The 23047-nt window shown below is 47.1% G+C and overlaps 1 protein-coding gene across 5 annotated transcripts in view; it reads right to left on the reverse strand.

The window, feature by feature from the left end:
- Prickle2 (prickle planar cell polarity protein 2) overlaps positions 1-23047 on the reverse strand; it is a 344355-nt gene that overhangs the window by 23194 nt on the left and 298114 nt on the right. For all 5 annotated transcript variants that reach the window (XM_006972556.4, XM_015989098.3, XM_015989108.3 and 2 more), the window contains 2 exons: positions 20969-21155; positions 14926-15804 (listed from right to left, as the gene is read on the reverse strand). In XM_006972556.4, coding sequence (XP_006972618.1) covers positions 14926-15804; positions 20969-21155 — 1066 coding nt within the window. The remainder of the gene's footprint in view (positions 1-14925; positions 15805-20968; positions 21156-23047) is intronic.

A 23047-nucleotide genomic window follows, 5' to 3' on the forward strand; every position in this document is an offset into this window, starting at 1 on the left:
AGAACGATGCAGAACTCTGAAAGATGGATGAAAGCCTTGTAACCACGGCAACGCTCATATACAGGGAAAATGCCAACTCTTTCATCCTTCTTCTTAAAGACAAACAGACAGGTCCAAGGCACTTGGAGCTGGCTGTCCATCGCTGATGCTGGCCTGTTTGTACAAGAGAAGAAGATAAATAGCGGGCCTGTGTGAATCATACTTCTGTTTAGCTATGCTTTCAAAGCTTACAGCTCATCTGAAGGGAGGCTTTTGCTCTCATCAGATTTATAAACCAGTTGTTTGGTTAAGGTGGTATCTGGGATAAGATGAGAATAAACTGTGTATGAAATCCAGATCTAACCCAGGGCAGAAAGTAGTTCTTAAAAAAAAAAAAAAAAAAAAAAGGTAAACTTGATCAATTCAATACAAACACCCACAGAAGGAGTGCATAGATTTTTTTTTTTAAATTCTTGTTTCCACTTTAAATAGCAACTTCTCCCTCACCCAGCAAAAGTGCTATTTTTGATCCTCGCTTCCTTATGGTCCTAAATATGCTTTCTCAGCCTTCCATGAAAGTCATCTGACTTTTTCCACTTTAATGCAGGGCAGCGCTGCCAGAGGCACCCCGGGAGGCTGAGTGTGAACCAGGAGGCTGAGATGTGTTTTAAGCTGTCTTTCCCAATGCTCTCTTATCACACTGGGCTCCTGGGAGCTCCTGGAACCAGGCAAGTGCTCTCTTGCCCAGGGCCTTTGCCCATGTTATCTGTAACCATTTCTTCTTTCCCTCCTCCCTTGCAAGACCATTTCCCTCTTCCCTGACCATTCTGTGTGTGGTGTGTAGCTGAACCTGACCGTTTTCTTCTCCGGTCTGCCTCACCTCTTTCTTTGCACAAGCTGCTTCTCTCTGAGCTTGCGCATCCCTGTTAGATTCCAGACCAGTTCTCGGCTGCACTCTGCCCTGAGAGCAGCATGGTGGTGCCCTGTGCTCTCTGGCTCCCAGGTAAGTTTGATCAATGCGGGACCTGCTGGTCCAGCTCCTTCCTGCTAGGCTACAGGGTGGCTGTCATTCTCTACCCAAGACTGGCTTTGTAATCCAGAGGCTGCTTCTTCATTTGGTTTTCTTTAATTACCTCTTGAGTCTAGCAGCTGTTTCCTGCTGGGGCCCTGACCCATACAGGGAGAATATCAGACTTATTCATCAATGTGCTCTTGGCAACTAGCAGGGTGCCTGACACATGGTAGGCACTCAATAAATACTTGTCGAATGAATGAAAATAAAACAAATCAACATCATAATTCCCGAAGATACCTTTTCACTCTCTCTTAATTTTTCTCCTTCTAAAAGCATCTTGGACAAAATTTTGGTTTGGAAAATAGATAAAGCAGGGCCGCTAAGGATACAGTTTAGTGGGCAGATTCACCAGCAAAGCACTCTAGAAATCTAGCCCCTTAGAATAGGTTTGAGGAGGGAGGGTGTTGTGTGGGAGGGCGTGGCATCTTAGGCCACATGATAGATACATGATATTAGGGACCGGGTTGAGAACAAATAATATCTACAAATGAAAAAGAGGCCCCTGAGCTTAGCTGAGGAAGACAATGGGGATGGCTGGTGCTGGCATTCTTTGAGTCCACTACAGGGGTTGACAATTCTTTTCTACAAGTTCTAGGGTTCAGAAGAATAAATTATGGGATAAAATATGTTCCCTTCCCTCATATGCTTCATCCAAGATAGCCAGATAGAAGTGTGCCACACAGATGCCTAGCCATCAAATGACCCCTACAACAAACAGCTTCAGAAAACAGTAAAGACAGTGGAAGAAGACACTTGCTTCTTGGGAAGTCCTAACTCCAGAGAAGAGAAAAAGCACCAGACTCAGTGATGCTCCTGGGGCAGAAGTCCTGCTTATCCCAGGTGCTGAGTGACTTAGGCATGGCGAAACCAGAGTTCTGTAAAGGGAGCTGGAGGGTAGCCTAGGCAAGATGTTGTGCCTTTGTCTCCCTACAGATGGTGCAGTGACTGAACCGGATCCATTGCCCGGGGCCATGCTAGGCTCATTTCTAGAGCTGAAAATGGTCTCCAAGGAAAATCTCTACTGCTGGGATGTCTCCATTGCCTTCCTAGTTCCCAGCCCTTAGCCAGGCCAGTTTTCCATCCACAGACTCAGAGAACAAACTAATTTCTCTAAGCTGTACCAAATGAGAATTCTCTGAAAAGTTAATTGATATTGGTGGGGGGTGGGGGTGGTGTAGTGGTGGTGGTGGTGGTCGTGGTAAGGAAACCAGAGCTTTGAGGTAACAGCCACTCTCACCGGGAGGCTGGTGGGGCATAATTAAGTCATAGGTTCTGGTAACCTTTTCTAGCGCAGGAAAGATAGGAAAACGGATCCAGTAAGAAAAGGCTCATCTCTTGAGCTAAAGATCATTCCACCCCCACCCCCCAAATAGCAGGGCTGCCTTGTATGAGAGCCCACACAGGTCTGGGTAACTGACAGCTCCAGATAGCCAAGCCTCACACTCACTCACTAATTCTGACACTTACCTTCTAGCCTTTCTGTTACAGTTGATTCCTAAATTCCATTCAAGTTCCCTTCTCTTCTTAAACATATGAAGGGAAGGGGGCGGAAGATGGACACCTTGGTGCCTAACAACCAAAGTAACTGAAGTTTTCAGGTGCCAGATGAGCAATGAAAAGCTTCAGACGGATCACCTCATGCCTCCCTGTACCTTTATGTGTGAGAATATATCCTTGGCCAGTGAGCTGCAGGCCTGAAGGCACTGAACAAAGAGCTGGAGAGGAGGAGATACCAAGGAGGTCAGTCTCACTTTGCTAAGCTAAGCTAAAGTGTGCTCCTGCTGGAGCAGATGAAGGAGATGCAGCTCTTGCCATTGGCCATCATGCCATCCTCTGAGTTGGTCCAGAATGACTTAGAGGAAGGCTGAGGATGTTCACTGGAATTCTTTATAGCTAGTCTAGTCTCTGTGTCTTGGCATTTCTTATGGTGCCAGGAAATGATTTTGAGCAGCAGGTGGAGGCTGGCTGCTGTTCTGGGCACTGTAAGATGCTCGGAAGTCTCTCCATCCTCCACTAGAAGTCAGAAGCACCCAGGAGTGATACCCATTGTGTCTCTAAACCTGCCTTCCTTCTGACATCCTCCAATGTAGGCCATAGTGCTCCTACCAGGCCAGTGCGTGTGGAAGAGGGTGTATCTCCAGTAAAGGGAATTTACCCCTCCATCCTGGTGTGTGGTGTGTATGTGTGGTGGTGGTGGTGTGTGTGTGTCTGTAGGTGTGCATGTACACATGTGAACATGCATGGGGAGGTGAGAGGACAAGCTCAGGTTTCATTCTTCAGGTGGTCTGGATCTCACCAGTTGGCTATGGGCTATGTTAGGTAGCCCATGAACCTCGGGGATCCCCTATGTCTCTTCCTCACTGGAATTACAAGTACGTGCCACCATGACTGCCCTCCCCTTTTAATGTGGGCTTTGGGGACCAAACCTATGCTTTCGAGCACTTTACCGGCTGAGAGATCTCCCCAAACCCTTTCTACCCATCAATCCGCCCCATACTAATCATCTTTCAATTCTTCTGAACCTCTCGTCTTGTATACTCTTCACTTTGACTCTAGGACCAAAGCAGACCCCGTTATAAGTGCTGTCCACTTTTTCTGCTGTGTTCGTTTGGGAATATCAACATTATCAGATGTTTCCTGGCATGTTACTATTCTCTTTTTATAATTATCTATATATTGTATTTAAGAAACATGTCACTCATTTATGATAGACAATGAATGTTTCCTTTACTTATTGAGGCACTATTTACTATACCAAGAGTGAATTGAAGTTGGACACATGTAGAAGGTTTTTATTTTGGTGTGTCTGTGTTTATGTGTTTGTATGTGCATGAACATCCACGTGAAGGCAATCAATGTCTAGCTTCTTTCTCCAATTTGTTTACCCAGTGCCTCTCACTGAATCTGGGGCTTCTTGATTGGTTAGACTAATTGGTCAGCAAGGTCCAGGCTCCTGTCCCCACTTTTCCTACTGCTGGGATCACAGCTGCATGCTACCACACTCTGCTGGCACATGGCTCATAGACCACAATCAGGTCTTCATGCTTGTGGTGGTCAGTACTTCGTTAACTGAGCCCCAGCCAACGTTAGAAGTTCTGAGATGAGACATACTTTAATTTTTCTTTTGTCTCAACAGGCTGCTGGACTCTGGGCAAAGGAGGCACTGTAGCAAAGACGGAAGTTCTAATCCCAGATCAACCAGCAAGTAGGGCCATTCACCTGGATGGAAATGATGTTTGAGTTTCTACAACTTGATGGGCCATTAACTCAGTGGCCCTAGGGGTTCTCTGGGACATGAGCTACGATGCTATTTCCTCATTGGATCCCTGAGAGATTCTGTTTGTGAGATTTTAGGTGATGCCCAGAGTTCTCATGACAGACAAACATCCAGATAAATACAATGCAAATGGATTCCTGGACTACTCTGAAGGATGAAATAAATGACTGGTTATTAACGTGGAGAAACACATTCTCCAAAGGTCTGGGAAATGGTCTAACCAGTCAAGCACTTGCCATGCAGGCCTGTGGATCTGAATTCAGATCCCCACCACCAACATAAGAGCCAGGTAAGGCAGTGCACATCTGTAACCTCAGCATTGGGTAGGTGGGCAGGCAGGCGGGCAGGCGTTGGAGACAGGATGGTCTCTGGAGACCATAGCCAGCTAGCCTCATTGGATGGATGAGTTCCAGGTTCAGGGAGTGGCTCTGTCTCCAACAATAAGGTAGAGTAATGGAAGAAGACACTATGTCAGTCTCTAGCACACACTCACATGAATACCCATATAAACACCTCTCCACACACACAGAAAAAGAAATATAGTCTTTAAAGCTGGATCTCGGTTTGAATCACATCAGAATCCCATTGTTCTGGGAGGAACACCCTATAAAGTGAAGGAGGGGAGCGCAGATAGGTGAAGCTTTGTACAGACCCACTGGAAGGGCTTGTGCAAACACCAGAATGAACGCAACGGATACGGCAGGTGATCATGGGAAGTTTCGGCACTGTGCAGGCCTTGAGACTGTTGCTGGCTTCTCTTTAAGGCTGGCTCATTTTTACAAGAAAAGGGAAGGTGCCAAGATACAGTTTTGTTGAATCAATTTTCCAGTGTCGCTCCTTTGACTGTCTAGACCCCAAAGAAGTTATAGATATAGATATGCCTCCCAAACAATTTAAACAAACACTGAAGCCCTGGAAAAACTTCCCTGGACCTGAAGAATATTAGCAAGACCATGCATGACATGTGGCAGAGGTGTACTGACCACTCTGGGCTGGGGTCTATCCCATCTACCTCTTGCTGCCTTCCTCTCTCTGAGAATGTCCTCTACTTCCCCCTGGTACCCGGAAATTGACCTGGAAAGGAAAGTCAACAGATCCTCCCATGGTTTTCATTCTGTTCGTTGTCACCTGGCAATGTCTGTGAGCAGGGGTGAGTTCAGAGCCTGAGACGGCCGCAAGACAACTCAGCCTCTTTAAGGACTGACAAGAAGGAACCTCAGAGGAAGGCATGCCCCAAACACTGAATCTGAGAAGGTCGGGCTCCTCCAATCCATGCTACCCAACTGTCACTGTCTATCATCTTTCTCAAACCAGGACTTTTTTCCCCCTCCCTCTCTCTAGAAAAAACACTATCATACAAAGTACGCGTTTGGTGTCAAATTCAGATTGTAGGGCTCCCAGAGGGTGGGATCAGGTTAAAAGGGCACCGCAGATGGGAGGGATACATACAACAGGTTAGAAACCTCTGGTGTCACCTTTTCCTTTAAATACATGACCTGATTTCCTCCTGAGAAGCCTTGAGGTAGTGTGAATAAGAAATGTCTCCCCTAGTATTTGAACACTTCATTCTCAGTTAGTGGCGCTATTTGGGGGAGGTTATGGAACCTTTAGGAGGAGGAATAATGTCACTGGGGGCGGGCTTTGAGGGTTTAGCCCTGTTTCACTTCCTGTCCCCCCACTCTGCGGCTCTGCTTCCAGTACGTGGATAAAAATGTGCTGAGGCAGATTCCTGCTTCTTCTGCTACATTATCACACCTCCCCACCATGATGGACTCTATCTCTCTGGAACTGTAAGCCCAGATAAATCCTCTTCTAGAAGATGCTTTGGCCATGGGAGTATGTCATATAAAGAGAAAAGTAGCTAGTATAACCCTCCACCCCCCCCCCACAGCAATGAAAGGTTGACTTCACTGCCTAGTCCTGGGCTGGGCATGTGATTCATTCCTTCTGGCCATGGAGGTTAATTTAAGAACTGTGAAGTAATTCTAGCTAGGCCAATGAGATTGAATTCTGGACTTTGGGGATGGACTACTGAAAAGAAGCCATCTCTTTCTTCTTTATTGGCTACTAAGGGATAGGGCTGCTGACAGCTACCTTACGTAATAGCATCTTATGTAACTTAGCAACCTGGCTTGGGCTGTGCCCACACCCCTCTCCAAAGCACCTAGCAACTTGTTGGCAACCTGGGCCCCACCTGCATAGTCTCATGCCCACTTTAAACAACAGAAACAAGTTACTCCCATAGCAAATGCCTTGATAACATTCTGTTTCTATTCAAACACATCCTGGAACACAATCTGGGAACTATGGGCAAGGGACCCATCCAGCCTGATCAGGTCTGGGTGCACGACAATAAGGGCAATGAGGTCTTCGAGTGGAGGGTCTCCTAATTACCATCTTATGCCTCGGCATAACTAGCATGCATATGATTAAAATCAGATGCATTATGGGAAAGGATATGAGGAGTGAGCAAAATTATATAGTCCAAGCTCTTACTCAAAATAGAGAACCACCCAAATTATATCGCTAGTAACCTAATACCTCTATCTCTCGAACCCCAAAGAGAAAAGCCCCAGACAATAATCAGGCACCTTGAGTCCCCTCACTCATGTGGCCCACTGTCAGTCTTGACAGTGTATTTCTTCCCTTCTAATCCGCACTACGGCTTTGTTTTTCAATCTTTGCTTTATAATCTGTATGGACTGATATTCCATTCTTGAGTAGGAGGCCAAGAACTTGGAAACACATGGCACAGACCTTGACCACTGGTTACACTTGCCAACAAGAGTCTGTATGCCAGTGCAATGACAGTCCCGAAGCATTTCCCAAGTCCCTGGACGGGGGTCAATGGGTAGGACTCAGGTGGGTTCTAGGCTTTCAAATGCACAGCTCCAAACACCATCACCCAGGCTTGGGTCCTAGACTGAACAAAAAGGAGAAAGCAAACCAAACACCGATATTCATCTTTCTCTGCTTCCTGCCTGTGGATGCAATGTGGTCAGCTCCCATGGGCCAGACCATGGTCCTGTTGCCATGATGTCCCAGCCACGCTGGATAATTCTCTGCCACTGTGAGTCAAGGGGACACCTTCCTTCCTTAAGTTGCTTCTGTCATGATGACAAGACAAGTCATCAACACAGAAATCAACTAAAAGATCAGGGCCAGACACTTCCTGAGCATGTCTGAGGCGTGGCCCCTCAAACGGTGCCAAGTGGTTAAGGAGGTTTTGCCTAACTGTTTAACTAAAGGAACCGGGCTAGAGAATGGATAGCCCAGTTACACAGAACAGAAGACCCGTTCCACCCAAGTGCTTATGGAACTAGTTTGCATTATAAGGATTAAAAAGCATTTCAGACATTCCTGGGAGAGGGAGCCAGGCCAGTGGCTGCTTTCAGACTGACTCTGTTGTTTGCAACAGTTTGCCAGAAATGCTGAAAAAACGGCCCCACCTCCCACCCCGCAGCTACCAATGGCTTCACATTGAACAACTGAGCTGCCCCTTCTCCAAGTAGGGAGAAGAGGCCTGTCCAAAGGTACAAATGACAAATGTACCATGGATGTGATGAAAGGTGGGAACCCTTCAGATCTCTCCTTGGAGCCAGGCCAACCATGGGGTTGGTTTCTGCTGACGGCTGGCATAAGTCAGCAGTGATGAAACTGGAAATCCCACCCAGTGCTAGTATTTCACAAGTCAATCTTCCTCTGGCTCCTAGGACCCATTCCCTGCGTCATTGCAGACCTCTGCCCATTTCTTCTCCTAATATGTTGTCTTGGCCTTCCTCTTATTTTTGAACTACCCTGTTTATATCCTGGGCACTGTACTCTGGACTGCCCCCTAGGACTTCCTATGAGGCCACACTGGCCCTTGGCTAGTTACATGCCCATAAACCTGCTCTGGCCATCTCATCGAAATGTAGATCAGATGATGTCACCTTGCTCCCTTCTTGGTATGACATTTTAAAGGTTTTCCACAGCCCTTGGAGGTCTTTCCTCCTTCACCAGGCTTATGGCTATTCTCCATCCAGCCATGAGGATTTCCTTCAGTTCATTCTTTCCATATCCTTCCACCACAGGGTCTTTGCACTTGCTATTGTTCATATTTCTTATAGTCCTTCCATTCTTGTTTCTCTTTTTCAGGATGCCCTCACTGATTGCCCACCTGCACCAACGTTCCTCCTCTGTATACCTCCTCAGTATACCATTCTTTTTTTTTTTTTTTTTTTTTTCTTTTTTTTTTTGGTTTTTCGAGACAGGGTTTCTCTGTAGCTTTGCGCCTTTCCTGGAGCTCACTTGGTAGCCCAGGCTGGCCTCGAACTCACAGAGATCCACCTGCCTCTGCCTCCCGAGTGCTGGGATTAAAGGCGTGCGCCACCACCGCCCAGCCAGTATACCATTCTTACCATCTGCAATTTTATACGGCTCATTTGAATGGTTACTGTCAGCTCCACTAGATTATAGATACAAGCAGAGAAGGTCCAGGCTCACTTTAGCTCAGTAGCACATCCTCAGCAGCATGCATAGGCAGTTGTCCCTACTAATGCCAGCAGCCACTGATGTCCTATGGGTCCTTGCAGGGTGCTGGGCACTGTTCTAACTTCTTTATAGGAATTAACTCAATTCTCATAGCAACCTTGACATTACAGTTTAAAGATGAGGACACCGAGGCAGGAATAGGTCAGCCAGCCTATGACTTCAGCAGGCTGTTTACAGCCTGCACCCTCATTCAGCCAGCTGCAATTCACTGAGCAGGTGCTCAAGTCCCATCCTACTGGTCTCGGCTCTTGCTGCTCTACCTCCCTCCTACAGAAAGCAGCTGTTCCTGGAGGAGGACGATCCTCAGTTCTTCAGTTGGGACCATCTCATAGTCTATAGCTTTCCAGCGGTAATGGCTTCTGCCAGAGGCCTCCAGTCCCATCTCTGCTACACACCGGGGCCAAATGTAGAACTTAACCCTTGATGCCTAACTTGCAGCGACAGCCTCATTCCATTATCTCATTTGCTTGGGTACCACCCCTGGAGCATGTGTCCTAGTCGCCCTTGTCTTTCTACAGCTGGCCAGTCTTGGCCTAGCATACCTGACTGCCCCTCTGCCTCCTTCCTGCCCTTGGCTTTACCGCATACTTGTGCTCATCTGCTTCACCACCAGAGTCAGACTGACACACACAAACCAGCTACTGCAGGGAAGGGAGACCTCGTTTCTTCATATAAAATCACTGCACAATCCCCTGGCCACGATCACGGCCCTTCTTTGTGTATCTGAGTACTTTATTTGCATGTATGTCTGCATGACAGAAGAGGGCATCAGATCCCATTATCGGTGGTTGTGAGCCACCATGTGGTCACCAGGAACTGAACTCAGGACCTCTGGAAGATCAGGAAGTGCTCTTAACCACTGAGCCATCTCTCCAGCCCCGATCATGGCCCTTCTTGTAAGGACATGTATCGGGACAGTTAAGAGCATGGGCTTTGCAGTCTGCCACACCTGGGTTCAAGTCTTTGCTATTTGTTAGAACCTAGATTAAAAAGTAGAAACTTCTATTTATCTGCAGCATGATGTCAGCATGGCCAACTGCTATGAACATTAGTGTTCTCATCTGTGAAACGGCTGTGATAGTGACTTATCTCTGAAGGCTGTGATAAGTACTAAATGCGATGCATGTAAAGGTGTCAGCATGTTGGCACATGACCAGTGGTCTGCTATGATCACCACTATCATGCAGCTTCACGCGACATTTGGGAAGAGCAGGGTTAAGGAGCTTCACAACGCTCTCCCATTGACGTTTACACAGTGGTAACTGTGCCTTCCTGAGTCACTCAGCGCTAGCAGAAGGCATGGCCGTGTTTTCCATGGAGAAGAGCTTGCACACTCCCAGTTCTAAACAATCTGGGCAGTGCCAGGGCCCAGATCAGACGCTGGCAAGTGGCTGAGTTGTGCTTTTAAAGATCTGTTCAAAAGAACAATGCTGTCCACAAAGGACCTTGCTGTCTGCCAGATTAAACACTAAACTTACCCAATAACCTAAGTTACCTACCTCAGAAGGAAAAATAAATCCATTTTCTTGCACTAAGCTTTAGAGGCATGATCAAGGGGTTAGTAAATTAGATCTGTAACTCAGTCTATGATTCTAAGGCTTAAAAATGCATGGATGGTTCAGATTATTGTCTCCTCAAAAGGCTACTAAATGTTCTGGCAGACTTCAAATGCATCCCTGAGGATCAGAAACGAGAAGACCAGCTTTCTACATCTTTCAAAGCTAGATCTTCAGTGCAGGGCTATGTGAAGTAGAATGTAAAAAGTCACTTATGTCGTGCTACAAGGACGACCAGAAGCTGTGCTTGTAGCCATCATTTTTTCTACCTTGCTGTCCTGTCTGGTCATCCCATGGAAAATCAAGGGCACAAAACTACTTTCTTCACTTTCCTGCTTTCGGTACAGCCCGGCCCTTTGCTGCTGGGGGAAAGAGGAGGCCACCGGGGCATTTCTACACACAGCAAAGCCACACATTGGTGAGCACCAGGAGAGGGGTGCAGCTCAGTCATCCTACAGTGTGTTTTGGGGGAAAAGGAACTGACACAATACAGTGTCCAGAAACCATTACCGAGGGTCAGATGTATCTTTTGAAGTTAATTGCACCTATCATTGAATTTTCACAAAACGCCTACGAATGAAGTATTAATAGTCATTAAATCCCGATTTCCAGAAAACTGAGTCTTTGAGAACTTGGTGACTTGTTTAAAGCCACAGGAGTCCTTAGCAACGAAGTGGAGCTGGGCCTGGTAGCAGAGGCCTGCAATCCCAGCTGCTCAGGAGGCCGAATAAGAAGGATCACGAATCAAGGCCTGCCTGGGTAAATGAGTGAGACTTAGCTTCAAAACAAACCATGAAAGGAAGAGGAAAAGGGGGTACCGCTCAGTGGCAGAGCATCGGCTGTGCAGGCATGAGGCTCTGGGTTTAATCCCTAGTCACAAGTTAAAAAGCAGAAAAAGGGAAGATCTGAACCCAGAGACCATAAGAGACGTAGCTGGGTAGAGCGCTTTCCCCAAAGCCCTAGGTTCAGTCCCCAGCAGCTCATAAACTGGGCATGGGAACATGCTCCTGGAATCACAGCACTGGGGGACAAGAGAATCAGAAGTTGAAGGTCATTCTAGCTATATAATGAGTTTTAGACCCTGTCTAAAATAAATAAATAAACAACTATTTTAAGTAAATTAACGTCGGAACCATAACTCCCAGCCTATTATTTATTTATTTTTTTTAAACCAGTGGCTGAAAGTCCATAAAACCAAGGCTTGTATTAGAGCTCCTAGGACTGACGGTGGCATTAACCCTGCACACACACCACACACTTACCCTGTCCTCCCGTCTGGTGGGGCTGCCATTAGCTTCATGGGGCTAACGCAATTTAAATGAATGAAAAGGAAATTTAAATTCCAGCCCATTGCTGCGGCACTTGTGACAGCCCATTGGGACTGTCACTTGGCTGCACCTGGAAGTAGCTGACACTCGAGCTGCTGGGCACTCCAGTGACAGAGTTCTTGATCAGGCTATTTGAAGCAGGAAGGCTCACTCTAAATCTGGGTGGCATCTTTTGGCAGAGGCCCAGGTAAAAGGACATGGAAGAAGGAAGCTTTGCTATTCTGCCTGCTTGCCCTTACTCTTGCTGGCCAGTTCTTCTAGCCTGTCGCTGTGCCATTCCTTGGACAGTGTTCGGACCAGTTTCTTTGGGGTTCCAACACAGACTGAAGACCAGCAGCTCTCCAGGAGTCCTTCAGGCCTTCAGCACCAGATTGGGACCGTTCAGACATCCAGCCTTATGGACTGAACTGGATTCTCGGCCTCTCCACTGTGAGACAACCATTGTTGGACTAACTCAACCACATCCCGTAAGCTAGGCTAATACCTCCAGGCACCCCCGCCCTGTGTGCACGTGTGCGTGCGTGCGTGCGTGCGTGCGTGCGTGCGTGCGTGTGTGTGTGTGTGTATCAGTTCTGTTCCTTTAGAGAACCCTGACTCATATCTTACTTGTAGACCAATGGCCTGTGATGTCCATTACATTTAATATAATTTTCATAGTTGGTTACACATGGCTACTAGCTACCATATTGAACAGTGCTGATCTTTGGAATCTTTTTTCTCTCAGCCTCATCACACATGGCTCTGGGTTTCCTTTCAGAAATCAGAGGCAGAGGGACACTGTCCACTAGCGATTCTCTGGGAGACTGGGGGTAAACACCCGCCCCCATCTCTTCCTTAGAAGTGGAGGCTGTGTGTTCTTTCCTGGCCTTTCCCAGACTCCTGCTTGAGGCCCCTGATTTCCCCATAAGGCCTCCTAATGTTATTGTCATAGCAGACAAAGCCAGAACATCTGTTTTAAGACAATGACACACATCAGAACAGCACGGAGCTAGACTCCTGGGCTCCGCCTGTGTTGAGCTGTGCTCAGAGGCCTGGGAAGGAGGCTGAGGAGCTCACATCTATCACAGGTCCCAAGGGCACGTGGTCTTGCCTAAGAAACCAGCTTCACAGGCTGAAGTACATATTTATCTGTTGTCCTCTTAAATAATTACAGCACATGAATGCTCCCAGGCAGTTCTCACTGCGCCGACTGCTTACTTCTACAGTGTCAGGGAAGGCGCTTATTCACCAAAGTCTCATTTTTTTTTCCCATCTGAAACATGGGGGTAAGAATAGCTGAGCTTTGTCTTCTGGGACAAGTGGGAACACAGTAAAAAGCATTTGAGGAGAGATGAAAGGTAAAAACTCATTGTAACAGACACCCTATGACTCAGGCTTTTGTTTGTTGAGGAGAGAGTTTAAGTGGATTCCACATCTTTAAAGACTTGTGTTTTTAACTGCTATGAAGGATCTAATCAAGTGGGGGGCTCGTATGATGGCAGCAGCTGCTGGATTAAGAACAAGCATGGCACTGGAGTCAATAAGGCACCTCCTTGTTCATCCCTGAAACGCTCGGGTCAATAGCCATGCTTGGGTGGGAGGGGTCATGCAGACCCTACCCCTCCCTGCTGAGCTATTAGCTCCTGATGGCTTTGGAAGGATGGGGAGTCATTATCTTTGCATGTGTGCCCCCCAAGCTCCTTTGGATGGTCCCGTGCTCATGGTCACTCAGACAGTCCTGGTTAAAACTCAGTGGGTCTCACAACAAAACAAAAAGACACAAATATGGAAAAGGGGCCTACTGGGAGGAGGGGAAGTGAACAGGTAGGGGAGGGAGAAGAGAGGCTGGGGCAGGAGAGTAATCAGAATACACTATGCACATTTATGAAATCGTCAAAGGGCAAATTTAATTAATTTTAAAAAGCTGGGTAATTCCCAAACTTTCTGGTTCTGATTTTCCTACTCAGAAATAAGAATAATGATATGTTTCCCTTGCAGTGTTGTGACAACTTAATTAATAGCTAATATTTGTGTTGTGCCCAGAACAATGGTTGACATGTGGTAGGGTTGGCATGTGGTAAGAACCGTATGCATTAGCTAAAGTATTCATGTTTATGATAGCGGGTGGCTGGGGCTGAGCGGCAGCTGAGCCCATCAGATGGGACTAACAGAGTTTACCACCGCTATTCACAGTCCGAGCATGCTTAACCCACTGTCAAAACGGTGTAGATCCCAGACACATCTTTGACTGTGGGACCTGCGATGAAGGTTCACCTGTGACGCTGATTCTCTGCTACTAGAGACAGACACTGAGTACATCCTGGAGCATTCTTACCAAGGGATAGACTAACACATGGCTCTGCTGAGCTTGACTGAAACACTCCTAAGAAATGACTCACCGGTTGAGTCTTAAGCAGCACTCTGGCTGGTTTACACAGCCTGATCAGTAAGACAAGCACATAGAACGTGCACGTGGATGTTAAAGCCATGCTCACCTTAGGCAACTATCTTATCTCTACAGCCAGCTGGAAAGCTGTTAGAGACAGTACCCTGAGATGGTCTACCTACATCCCGTCCATTTTAGTCAGCTTTCCTCCTCATCTCTCTGTGTATGTAGATATATATAATCTATCTTTCATGTTTATTTGTATATTTTGAGACACTGGGTTTCAGAAAACCCCTAGAAACTGGGTTCCTCAAGCAACACTAGGCTGGGGCACTTGCATCCCAGGTGTGTGGTAAATACCACCACCTTACAGCTGTTCTCTCTCATGAATGCTCTTGGCCTATATGATGCCTTAGCCGTGGCCAGCCCTCCAACTTTGTCATACTCCCCCACAAATACACACAATCCTGCTCTTTAGCAGCCAAAGGCAATGATAGGTGGGCATGGTAGGCTGACACATCAGTCTGAATGTCACCAGAAGGAATGGACCTGCAACAGAATCTCCAGAGCCCCCATGGAACAAGCTGAAGCCAAACCCCAGAAAAGACACCATTGACTCCTCCCCTTTTACTGCAAGTATCTGCCCACCCCTAAACTTCACATGTATCACAGGCATCCAGACTTTGGACTCAGGCTTTCTCTATATTCCATCAAAGAGAGAAGCTATCTGACACTTGGGTTAGCTTTCCTCAGCAGCCGGCTGGAGGAGGGCATTGTATAGAAAAACACTGTATTACCAAGGACCAACCTACCTGTTGCATTTGACAGGGCCAGTGATTCCATAGAGCCACGAGGAGTCTGTTCTGTGGGTGTCATGTCCTCTGTGTATTTCAGGGAACTGAGTGGACGTCGGGGCCGGCACTGCTGCGTAGATATGCCACCTTCTTCTTCTTCTTCCTCCTCCTCCTCATACTTGGGAACTGGGATGCTGCCTCGGGTTTCACTAAAGCTTTGGCTGGACATATCGCTGTAGCTCTCCTGGGACATCAGCCTCCCTGGGTAATAGTCCTCACGGCATTCCTGGATAAAGCTGCCACCGTGCCCCTTCATGGCCATTGATGAGCTTCTCTTGGGGTTGCTGAAGTGCTTGGCCCACACGTCAGGCTGGGCTCCTGCTCCCTGCCCTCCTGGACCGTAGGAAGTTCTGATGTTGCACTGGCTGAGGAGTTGCAAAGGACTCTGGGATTGGGTCTGCTCCATCTTGTTTCCATAATGGAAGGGCTCATCCCGGCTCCTCCAAATGGGGTCCCGGTTGAGGCTGGGCGTCTGGCTAGATAGGCTGAGGAGATCCATCTGCACTGACAGGGGGTCCACATCAGCTGAGAGCCGGTTAGAACTCACCTGCAGCTGGTTGTGTGGGCTCAGCATGGCCTCCTCTGTTTTGCCTTTGTTCTTGCCGATTTTGGCACTGCGGCGAGACTCTTTGGCTCTGGCGTTCTGGAAGGCCGAATCAGATGAGTCAGAGCCATTGGGGTCCTCCCCGGCACTGCAGGCCCGTGAGCAGAATATCTGGCCCTGCTTTGGGAGGAACGGTCGCCCCAAGAGGGACTTCTTACAATGAGCGCAGCAGAAACAGGTCTCTGTAGCATGCCAGTGTTGGCCGTCATAGGTCATCTGACCTTGGTCGATCCCTGGGAAGCAAGAGACAGAAAGGAAGCTGAGGAGCTGTACCGAGCCCTACACCACTACATGAAACATTACGGCAAAAGCAAAAACAAAACTGTATCAGTCGCTCCATGATCAGGCGCTGTGTAGTCAGTGCCCACACCCTGTTACAACTTATTCTACCAGTCAGCGGACTTCTCAACTTCCCTTGCTAGCAGCATGGAGGATGTAGATCAGAACAGCTTAGCTATGAATTCTGCCAGAGACACACTTTCCCCAAATAGCAACAGAAGTTGAGCATCCTTAATCGAAAAATCCAAACTCAAAATGCTTCAAAAGCCAAAATTTTGATGTCAACAAAATGCTGCAAGCAGAAAATTTTGTATAATAAAATTGCTTCATACATAAAAGTATTTAAGGTGTCATATAAAAGCATCTTGAGATTATATGCATAAGCTCTATAGGAAATATAAATGAGTTCCATGTTTAGAATTGTATCCTATCCCTCAAGTATCTCATTATAGACAGGCATGGTTCTAAAGGCTGAACTAATTCTGCTCCCAGACACGTCAGCTAAGGGATCTTCAGTCTGTGATAGTACTAGCCTGATAAAGCACTTGACTGTCTGAGGTGAGTTCCTACCAGTGTTTCGTTTTCCAGATGAGGAAATGCAGACACAGAAGGCTAATGACTTGCCTAAAGTAATATAATTAGGCATCAGAGACCCGAGCTGTACTCAGAAGTCTTGCTCTGAACTATCCTAACAGTCCTGTCCTCTTTACTCTATCCAGGAACCTGCTGGGCTGTCTCAAGAGCCTTCTTGTCCACTGCCAAGGGTAGCCTTGGTTGCTTCTCCACTTTAATTATAGTATCAATACTCTCCATCATGCCGTCATCTGCACTTACAGGTTTCACAGAAAGTGGTGCTTTATGGAGACAGGGTCAGAAGTTTTCATGGTGTCTCTAGGACCTAGGTGATAGTTCTTCTTACTTGGATAGACGGACAGAAGACCTGTATAACCACTCATCGTCAATCACAGGGCAGTTACAGCAGCTGCTAGTTGGATGCCACAGTGTGAGTATCTGTTTCTCCCTCAAACTCTGTGCTCAATTCCTAATACCCACCACACTAGTATTAGGAAGTAGGATCTAGTTAGATCATGAAGGTTCTGTCCACATGAATGAATCAATATCCTTGCAAAAGAGACCCAAGGGAGTTTGCTCATCCCCTCTGCCATGTGGGGACATAGAAAGATGTCAGCTCTGAGCCCGAAAGTGGATCTTCCCAGACACCAAATCTGTCAGGTCCTTGACCATGGCCTTCATATCCTCCAGAACTGTGAGAAACGTATGTACTGTTTAGAAACTGCCCCGCCTATGGCTCTGAATAGACTAAGTCAGTGGAAAGGCAAGAAGGGGACTTCAACTCTCAGTGGGGGGAACCCTGCTTGCTGTTGGTAAGGAAAAACCATGGGTATGTTTGTAAAACACATTGTCATTCCATTGCACACAACCTGCACCCAATGTCATCAGGAAAGGAGGAGGCACAGTTCCTCCATGGTAGGACTCTGCTGTCACGGTCCTGTGTGCTAGGGAACATCCCTTCATTATGCTCTTGCTTCTTACTAGTTCCTCTGCCCTCTTTTGATGGAAGGAGAGTACTATCCTTGAGGATGCCATCTCTATGCCAAGTCATTAACTTGGGACACTGAAACCACCCTTGGCACGAATCTTGGCTAAGTAGTTCACAGTGTCTTCTAGTCCTGGGGTCTGGTCTAGGGATGGCTTATAACCAGTAACAGGGCAATGACAGGGTTACCTGAGGCTTCGAAGAGTGATATAATAGGCGATAAGCACGCAGTTGGAGTCCCTGCCCTGGGGACAGCCTATTAGAATATAGATCCTCAGGATTCCCATGAGCAGGAACAGATCTCATAAGACTGCCAGTGCATGATGATAAAGGTCTCCCCAGGAAAACAGCACTAAAATGAACCTCCACTTTTAGTAGCCAGAGTTCCACAGCCTGGATTTTCAAGGTGTGACTTCCAGACACCTGTGTCTAGAGACGGGTAAGTCAAGAACTGAGAAGGCCATGATTGCTGGGACCGAAGTGCTGTAGGAAGTGGCTTGTTCCTAGCCAGCTAGGTGGCTTTTATGTTCCTAGAGCCCAAGGACAGGAAGGGAGGAGGCAAATTCTTCTCTTACTGGATGTTCTCCAAACTGGGGCAGGAAGCATCTCTCCACTTAGGCACGAATCCCCAGGGACAACAGGAGGGAAACTTCACGAGGACAAGAGCTGTTACCTGGCCACCGCATTTGAGAAGGCCACTGTGTGACTCAGCTCTACCCCCATGACCACCAGCATCCCCAGGGAGACTGAGGATGGGAAGCTGGGGTGAGGCTGGAAACAGACATCTCTAAGCTGGGGCTCCAGCTAGCACTTCTGCCCAGGCCCCTGGGGGGGGGGAGGGGAAGCAATGGGCTGTATAGGGAGGGATGCAGTGATGCCCATCCAGCTGCGCCACTTCCAGGGGGCTGTACAGTCGCTAGGGCCCCTCTGCTGGGTGTGAATCTTCGTTCTGTGCGTTCTATCAGTGTGGGTCCAGGTAAGTGGCTTCAGCTCTAGGCCTTGCTTTCCCCAGCACAAGCACAGAGATGAAACTAGGCTGTCATGAGGGACTATGGAGAGGGCTTAGTCCCAGCCTGCTAGCTATTGAAACTGTCTTTCCTTCAGTTTTACTAGGTCTGAAATCCTAGTTTTCTCTTTACAGAAGGCCACTGCCTAGATGCTGCCCAAAAGCAACCCCTGAGACCATACGGCTTCTCTTTCCTCCTCTGCAGCTTTTCTTCTCTCTGTCAAGAGTCTCTAGAGCTCATTTTGGTATCTTCAGCTGCCCAGGATCATTGATGACACACAGTTATTTGGTGTGGTATCCCACAGCTGTATCTCTGCCCACTCTCCACCAGAGAACTTGGAAGGGGGGGTCCTCTGCCCTGTCCACCACCGTGCCTCCAGGGAATGTGCTCAGAGGTGTCAGAGGAAGGCCAAGCTCTCTGGAACGGGGCCTCAGAGGACAGAGTGGGGAAGAGGGGGGTGGTGAAGGGGAGGCAAGTCACAAAGCAGCCAGGCAGGCCGCTGAGCACTGCCTCTGATAAACATCATCGATGTCAGATGGCCCTCTGAACTGCTCCTGAACTCCAAACATCTGGAGAAGGGCTCTGTGTTCAACAGCTAAGCACGCCTTTAAAAAAAAAATCCCCCCTCTAAGGCCTTTAAGCTCTTCTCTAAAGGAGCATGCATCTGCTGCCACCACAGCCTCATCTGTTTATAAGACTGTTTACTCTGCTATGCATAAGCAAGAGTCCTGTTGCCTTGGTAACAGTTGCCTGATGTAGGATCTGCTCTGAGCAGCTGCATAAATATGGAATATTTGTACAGTATGGGCAGAGGTGTGGCACTGATGGCTGGGGTATACATGATACACACAGCAGGATCTCTTGGTCCTAGGGAAATTACATTTTGCAGAGAAGTAGACTTTAAAAAAAAATAAACCAGGGACAGCAACTTAACTATAGCAGCAGACAGACTGCAGACCACAGCAGTCACCTTTTCTAGTAAAATATGGATGGATGCCTTTTATGGATTCAAGAGGAGAGGAGGATGCCAATAAAAGCTGTGGACAGCTGGAAGAAGACAGAGGACGGAGGAGCCGTTTGAGGTACACATGAGCTAGTCACAAACAGAGTTTTCTCTCCCAGGCTTCTGGGAGAAAACTCTAAGTAGTCATTTGTGGCTAGGCTTGTGGCCTCTGTGGAAAGGGAAAGGGCACAGAAAAGCTATCGGAAGGTGGTGTTGCTGCTGTGGGTTAAGTTTCTAACGCTCAGTCTCTCCCACCTGAGTAAGCACTGACGAGCAGTCTTAAACCTACCCAGTCACAGCCTGGAGTCAATACAATGCACCACTGTCTCTGCTATGGTCCCACCCACTTCCCCGCCTGGCACGCCCAGTTATAATTCAGTTCCCTATTTCCTAATTCAACGCGCCAAAGAACATCAGCATGTCTGAATGGGACAATCCGGTAAACAGAAAGGTTTCTGGGCTCCTGGTCAAGGTGGCATTTGGTGAGAGGGAAGGGCACTTTGGGGAAAGGGTTTTGCCATCACCTAAGTCCAGAAGGCAATGTTAAATCTTTCATTTCTGATGAAGCCCAGGGAAAAGACTGCTTCTTTTGCATCCTTACACAAGCTCCATGGAGCGAAATGGAGTCATGAATGGAGGGTCTCCACATCTCACTGCAGGTGCCACATTGGCAGCTTCTAAACAGGTGTCTTGGAGTTTTGTGACCCCAGAAAGGCCATAGATATTTGTCCATTGTCACCGTTTCTCAAACAGTGTTGCTCATTCTCAAGGCACCAAGAGGAAAGGGAGGCAAAAGCCGGTCCACTGAAGCAGAAGGGCTGAACGAAAGGGGATGATTCTCTTCGCCTCCAACCTGCTACAAACTGGGAGCACACAGCTCACAGACTGTTTTGCTCTGCCTTTGGCTAGGCTCACGGCTGTTGAGTTTCTAGAAGACACACTCGCTGAAGCCAGTGACTATCCCTCATTACCAAAGGGCCCCGCCCCCATTCTTCCCCTTGCCCATTCCTGATTTTGTCTAAAATGTCTAGGGATATGTTCATTTCCCCCATATTTTCTTTTTGGGGCTTCACACTTTTCCCTGGTGGTGGAAAACCATACCACAAAGTCCCACTTGAAGGCAGATCCACAGCCAACTCAGAACTGATAAGAGTTTATCCGGAGGAACTGACTTGGAAATTGGTGTATCCGTTCCTTCCTCCTCCTTCTGAGAACGCACATGTCAAGACTAGGTGTGACTGGAGGGACATTTCAACCACCACGTGAAGCTCTTTTGCTCCCAAAAAGATGCCAACAGAAGGCAAACTGAGCTGACACAGAGAAAAACAAAACAACAGGCTTTTTTTTTTTTTTTTTTTTAGCCCTTCATCTACCTCTACCTGAAGCCAAATACTCTTTGGCTTTTCTAATAAAATGAGCCAAGAAATGTCTTTTCGCTGAAGCTGGTAGGAGTTCGTTTGTTAGCTGTAGCCAAAGGGATTCCAGCTATGCCAGACACAGGGCGGAGCCCATCTCGGGCGGATCAAGCGGAGGGCCGCGCACGGCCTTACCTATATGTTGGGCACAGGTGTCGCAATACTCCGCGTACAGGGACTCGAAGCAGTGGCAGCAGTAGGGTCTGCCTTCCTTCATGATGTAGCGCTGGCCGCCCAGCACGGTCTCACACTCGAAGCAGCAGAAGTGCCGCATGTGCCAGTGCCGCCCCTCAGCTTCCGTGCACTCGTCCGCAAAGATGATCTGGAGACAGGGAAGCCGCGGGGTTAGTGTCCAGGACGCACTGTGATGACGCGCTGGAGAAAGCGAGAGCCCCGGACTACACAGGTAAGAAGGCAGGCGTGACCCCCAAACTGCCAAACAACTCTGCATCTATATGTAGACTTATCCCACATGTCACAAGGCTCCGCCACGTCATCTGCCTGAAGCACAGTTAAAATACGGGTGCCACATTTCGGTGGAGAGCGAATGTCCTACCTTGGGGAACTTAAAGCAAGATAAGGAACAGTTTCCACACAGCAGCTTCATTTGACTGAGGCACTGCGTTTCCTAAAATGGGGAATGTCGTCTGAATCCTTGGCACTCTCCTCTTTTTCTTCTTGAAAACATAAAATTGGGCAATGCTTGGAAATGCATGGATGTATGATAATAAGCTTCAGCTAAGAAAAGTGACTGCTGCCTCCAGATGAGTGGCCAGCTGGCCATGCTCTTTAACACTTCTCAATGTGCAGAATTGGTCATCTTCACGTCTAAGGCCTTCCTGGCCCTGGGAAGTGTTTTATGTTCTGACCCACAAGTGCTGTTCTAAACTTCAAAGCACAGACTCCAAAAATTATTATGATGCTATAATAATCAGTTTAGTGTGATACTGCCATAAAAATTAACATATAGACGAATCCTCTGAATTGAGAGTCCAGGGAGAGGAAGAGAGAGAGAGAGAGAAAGAGAGAGAGAGAGAGGGAGAGAGGGAGAGAGAGAGAGAGAGAGACTGAGACTGTGTGTATGTATGGCATTTGCTTGTCAAAGGTAGTGCTAAGACTATACTATGGTACAAGAATAGTCTCTAACAAATAGGGCTGGGACAATTGGAAGTCTCATGTAAAACTATGTTGAATACCTACCTCTCACTATAAACAAGAATGAACTGAAAGGGGATCAATGACCTAATGGGAAAAAAGTGATGAAGTTCTTAAAAGAAACTATAGTTGTCAATCTTCTTGACCTTGGTCTATGCAATGGTTTCGAAGACATGGCAAGACAAATGTATATAACAACATGTAAATAATCGATCATAAGGACGTAAAAATTAAAAATGTTTATGCTTTGAAGGATATCAAGAAGAAAGTAAAAATACAAACAGAGAATGGGAGACCATATATGTGAACCATGTATCTGACAATGGACTCATGTCCAGATCATATGAGTGACCCTCACAAGTAGAAAAAAACTAGTCCAAGTGTGAAAAATGAGCAAAGGCTTTCAACCCACAGTTCTCCCCCCAAAATTAATAAACAAGTAGACAAAAGTATTTAAAAGGCACTCATTATTATTAGTGCCTAGAAAATTATGAATTAAAATATCACTGTGGTATTATTTTATACCTATTAGGTTGGCTATAATAAAAAAGAATACAATTGTAAGAATTAAAGAGAATGTGTAAGAGCTGGAATTGTCTTACCTTGACAATAAGAATGGAAAGTGGGGCAGCTGTTTTAGAAGATACTTTGGCCTTCCTTCAAAAGTTAGGTTTAGAATTACCATAAAAAACATTCAAAATTTAAAATTTATGTGTATCTAGAAACTTATATATCAATGTTCATAAGTAGCATTGTTCATCACAGTTAAAAGTAGAAACAAATGCCTATCAATTGGTAAATGGCAAAGCCAAATGTGATACACACATAAAACTGTTCATAGAGAATTATATAATTCATGCTCAGCCATTAAAAGGAATGAAGTGCTAATATTTACGTCAACAGAAATTGACTTTGAAGCCATCATTCTGGTGGAAGACACCAGAGACAAAAGGAAACATTATATGACTTCATTTATGCGAGATGCCAGCCCTCATGGATCCAGAGACAGGGACAGGGCTGGGAGGAGGGCTTAACGGAAGAGAAGAGCATCTAGTGGAG

Source organism: Peromyscus maniculatus, chromosome 3 (genome assembly GCF_049852395.1).
Source record: "Peromyscus maniculatus bairdii isolate BWxNUB_F1_BW_parent chromosome 3, HU_Pman_BW_mat_3.1, whole genome shotgun sequence".
Lineage (NCBI taxonomy): Eukaryota > Metazoa > Chordata > Mammalia > Rodentia > Cricetidae > Peromyscus > Peromyscus maniculatus.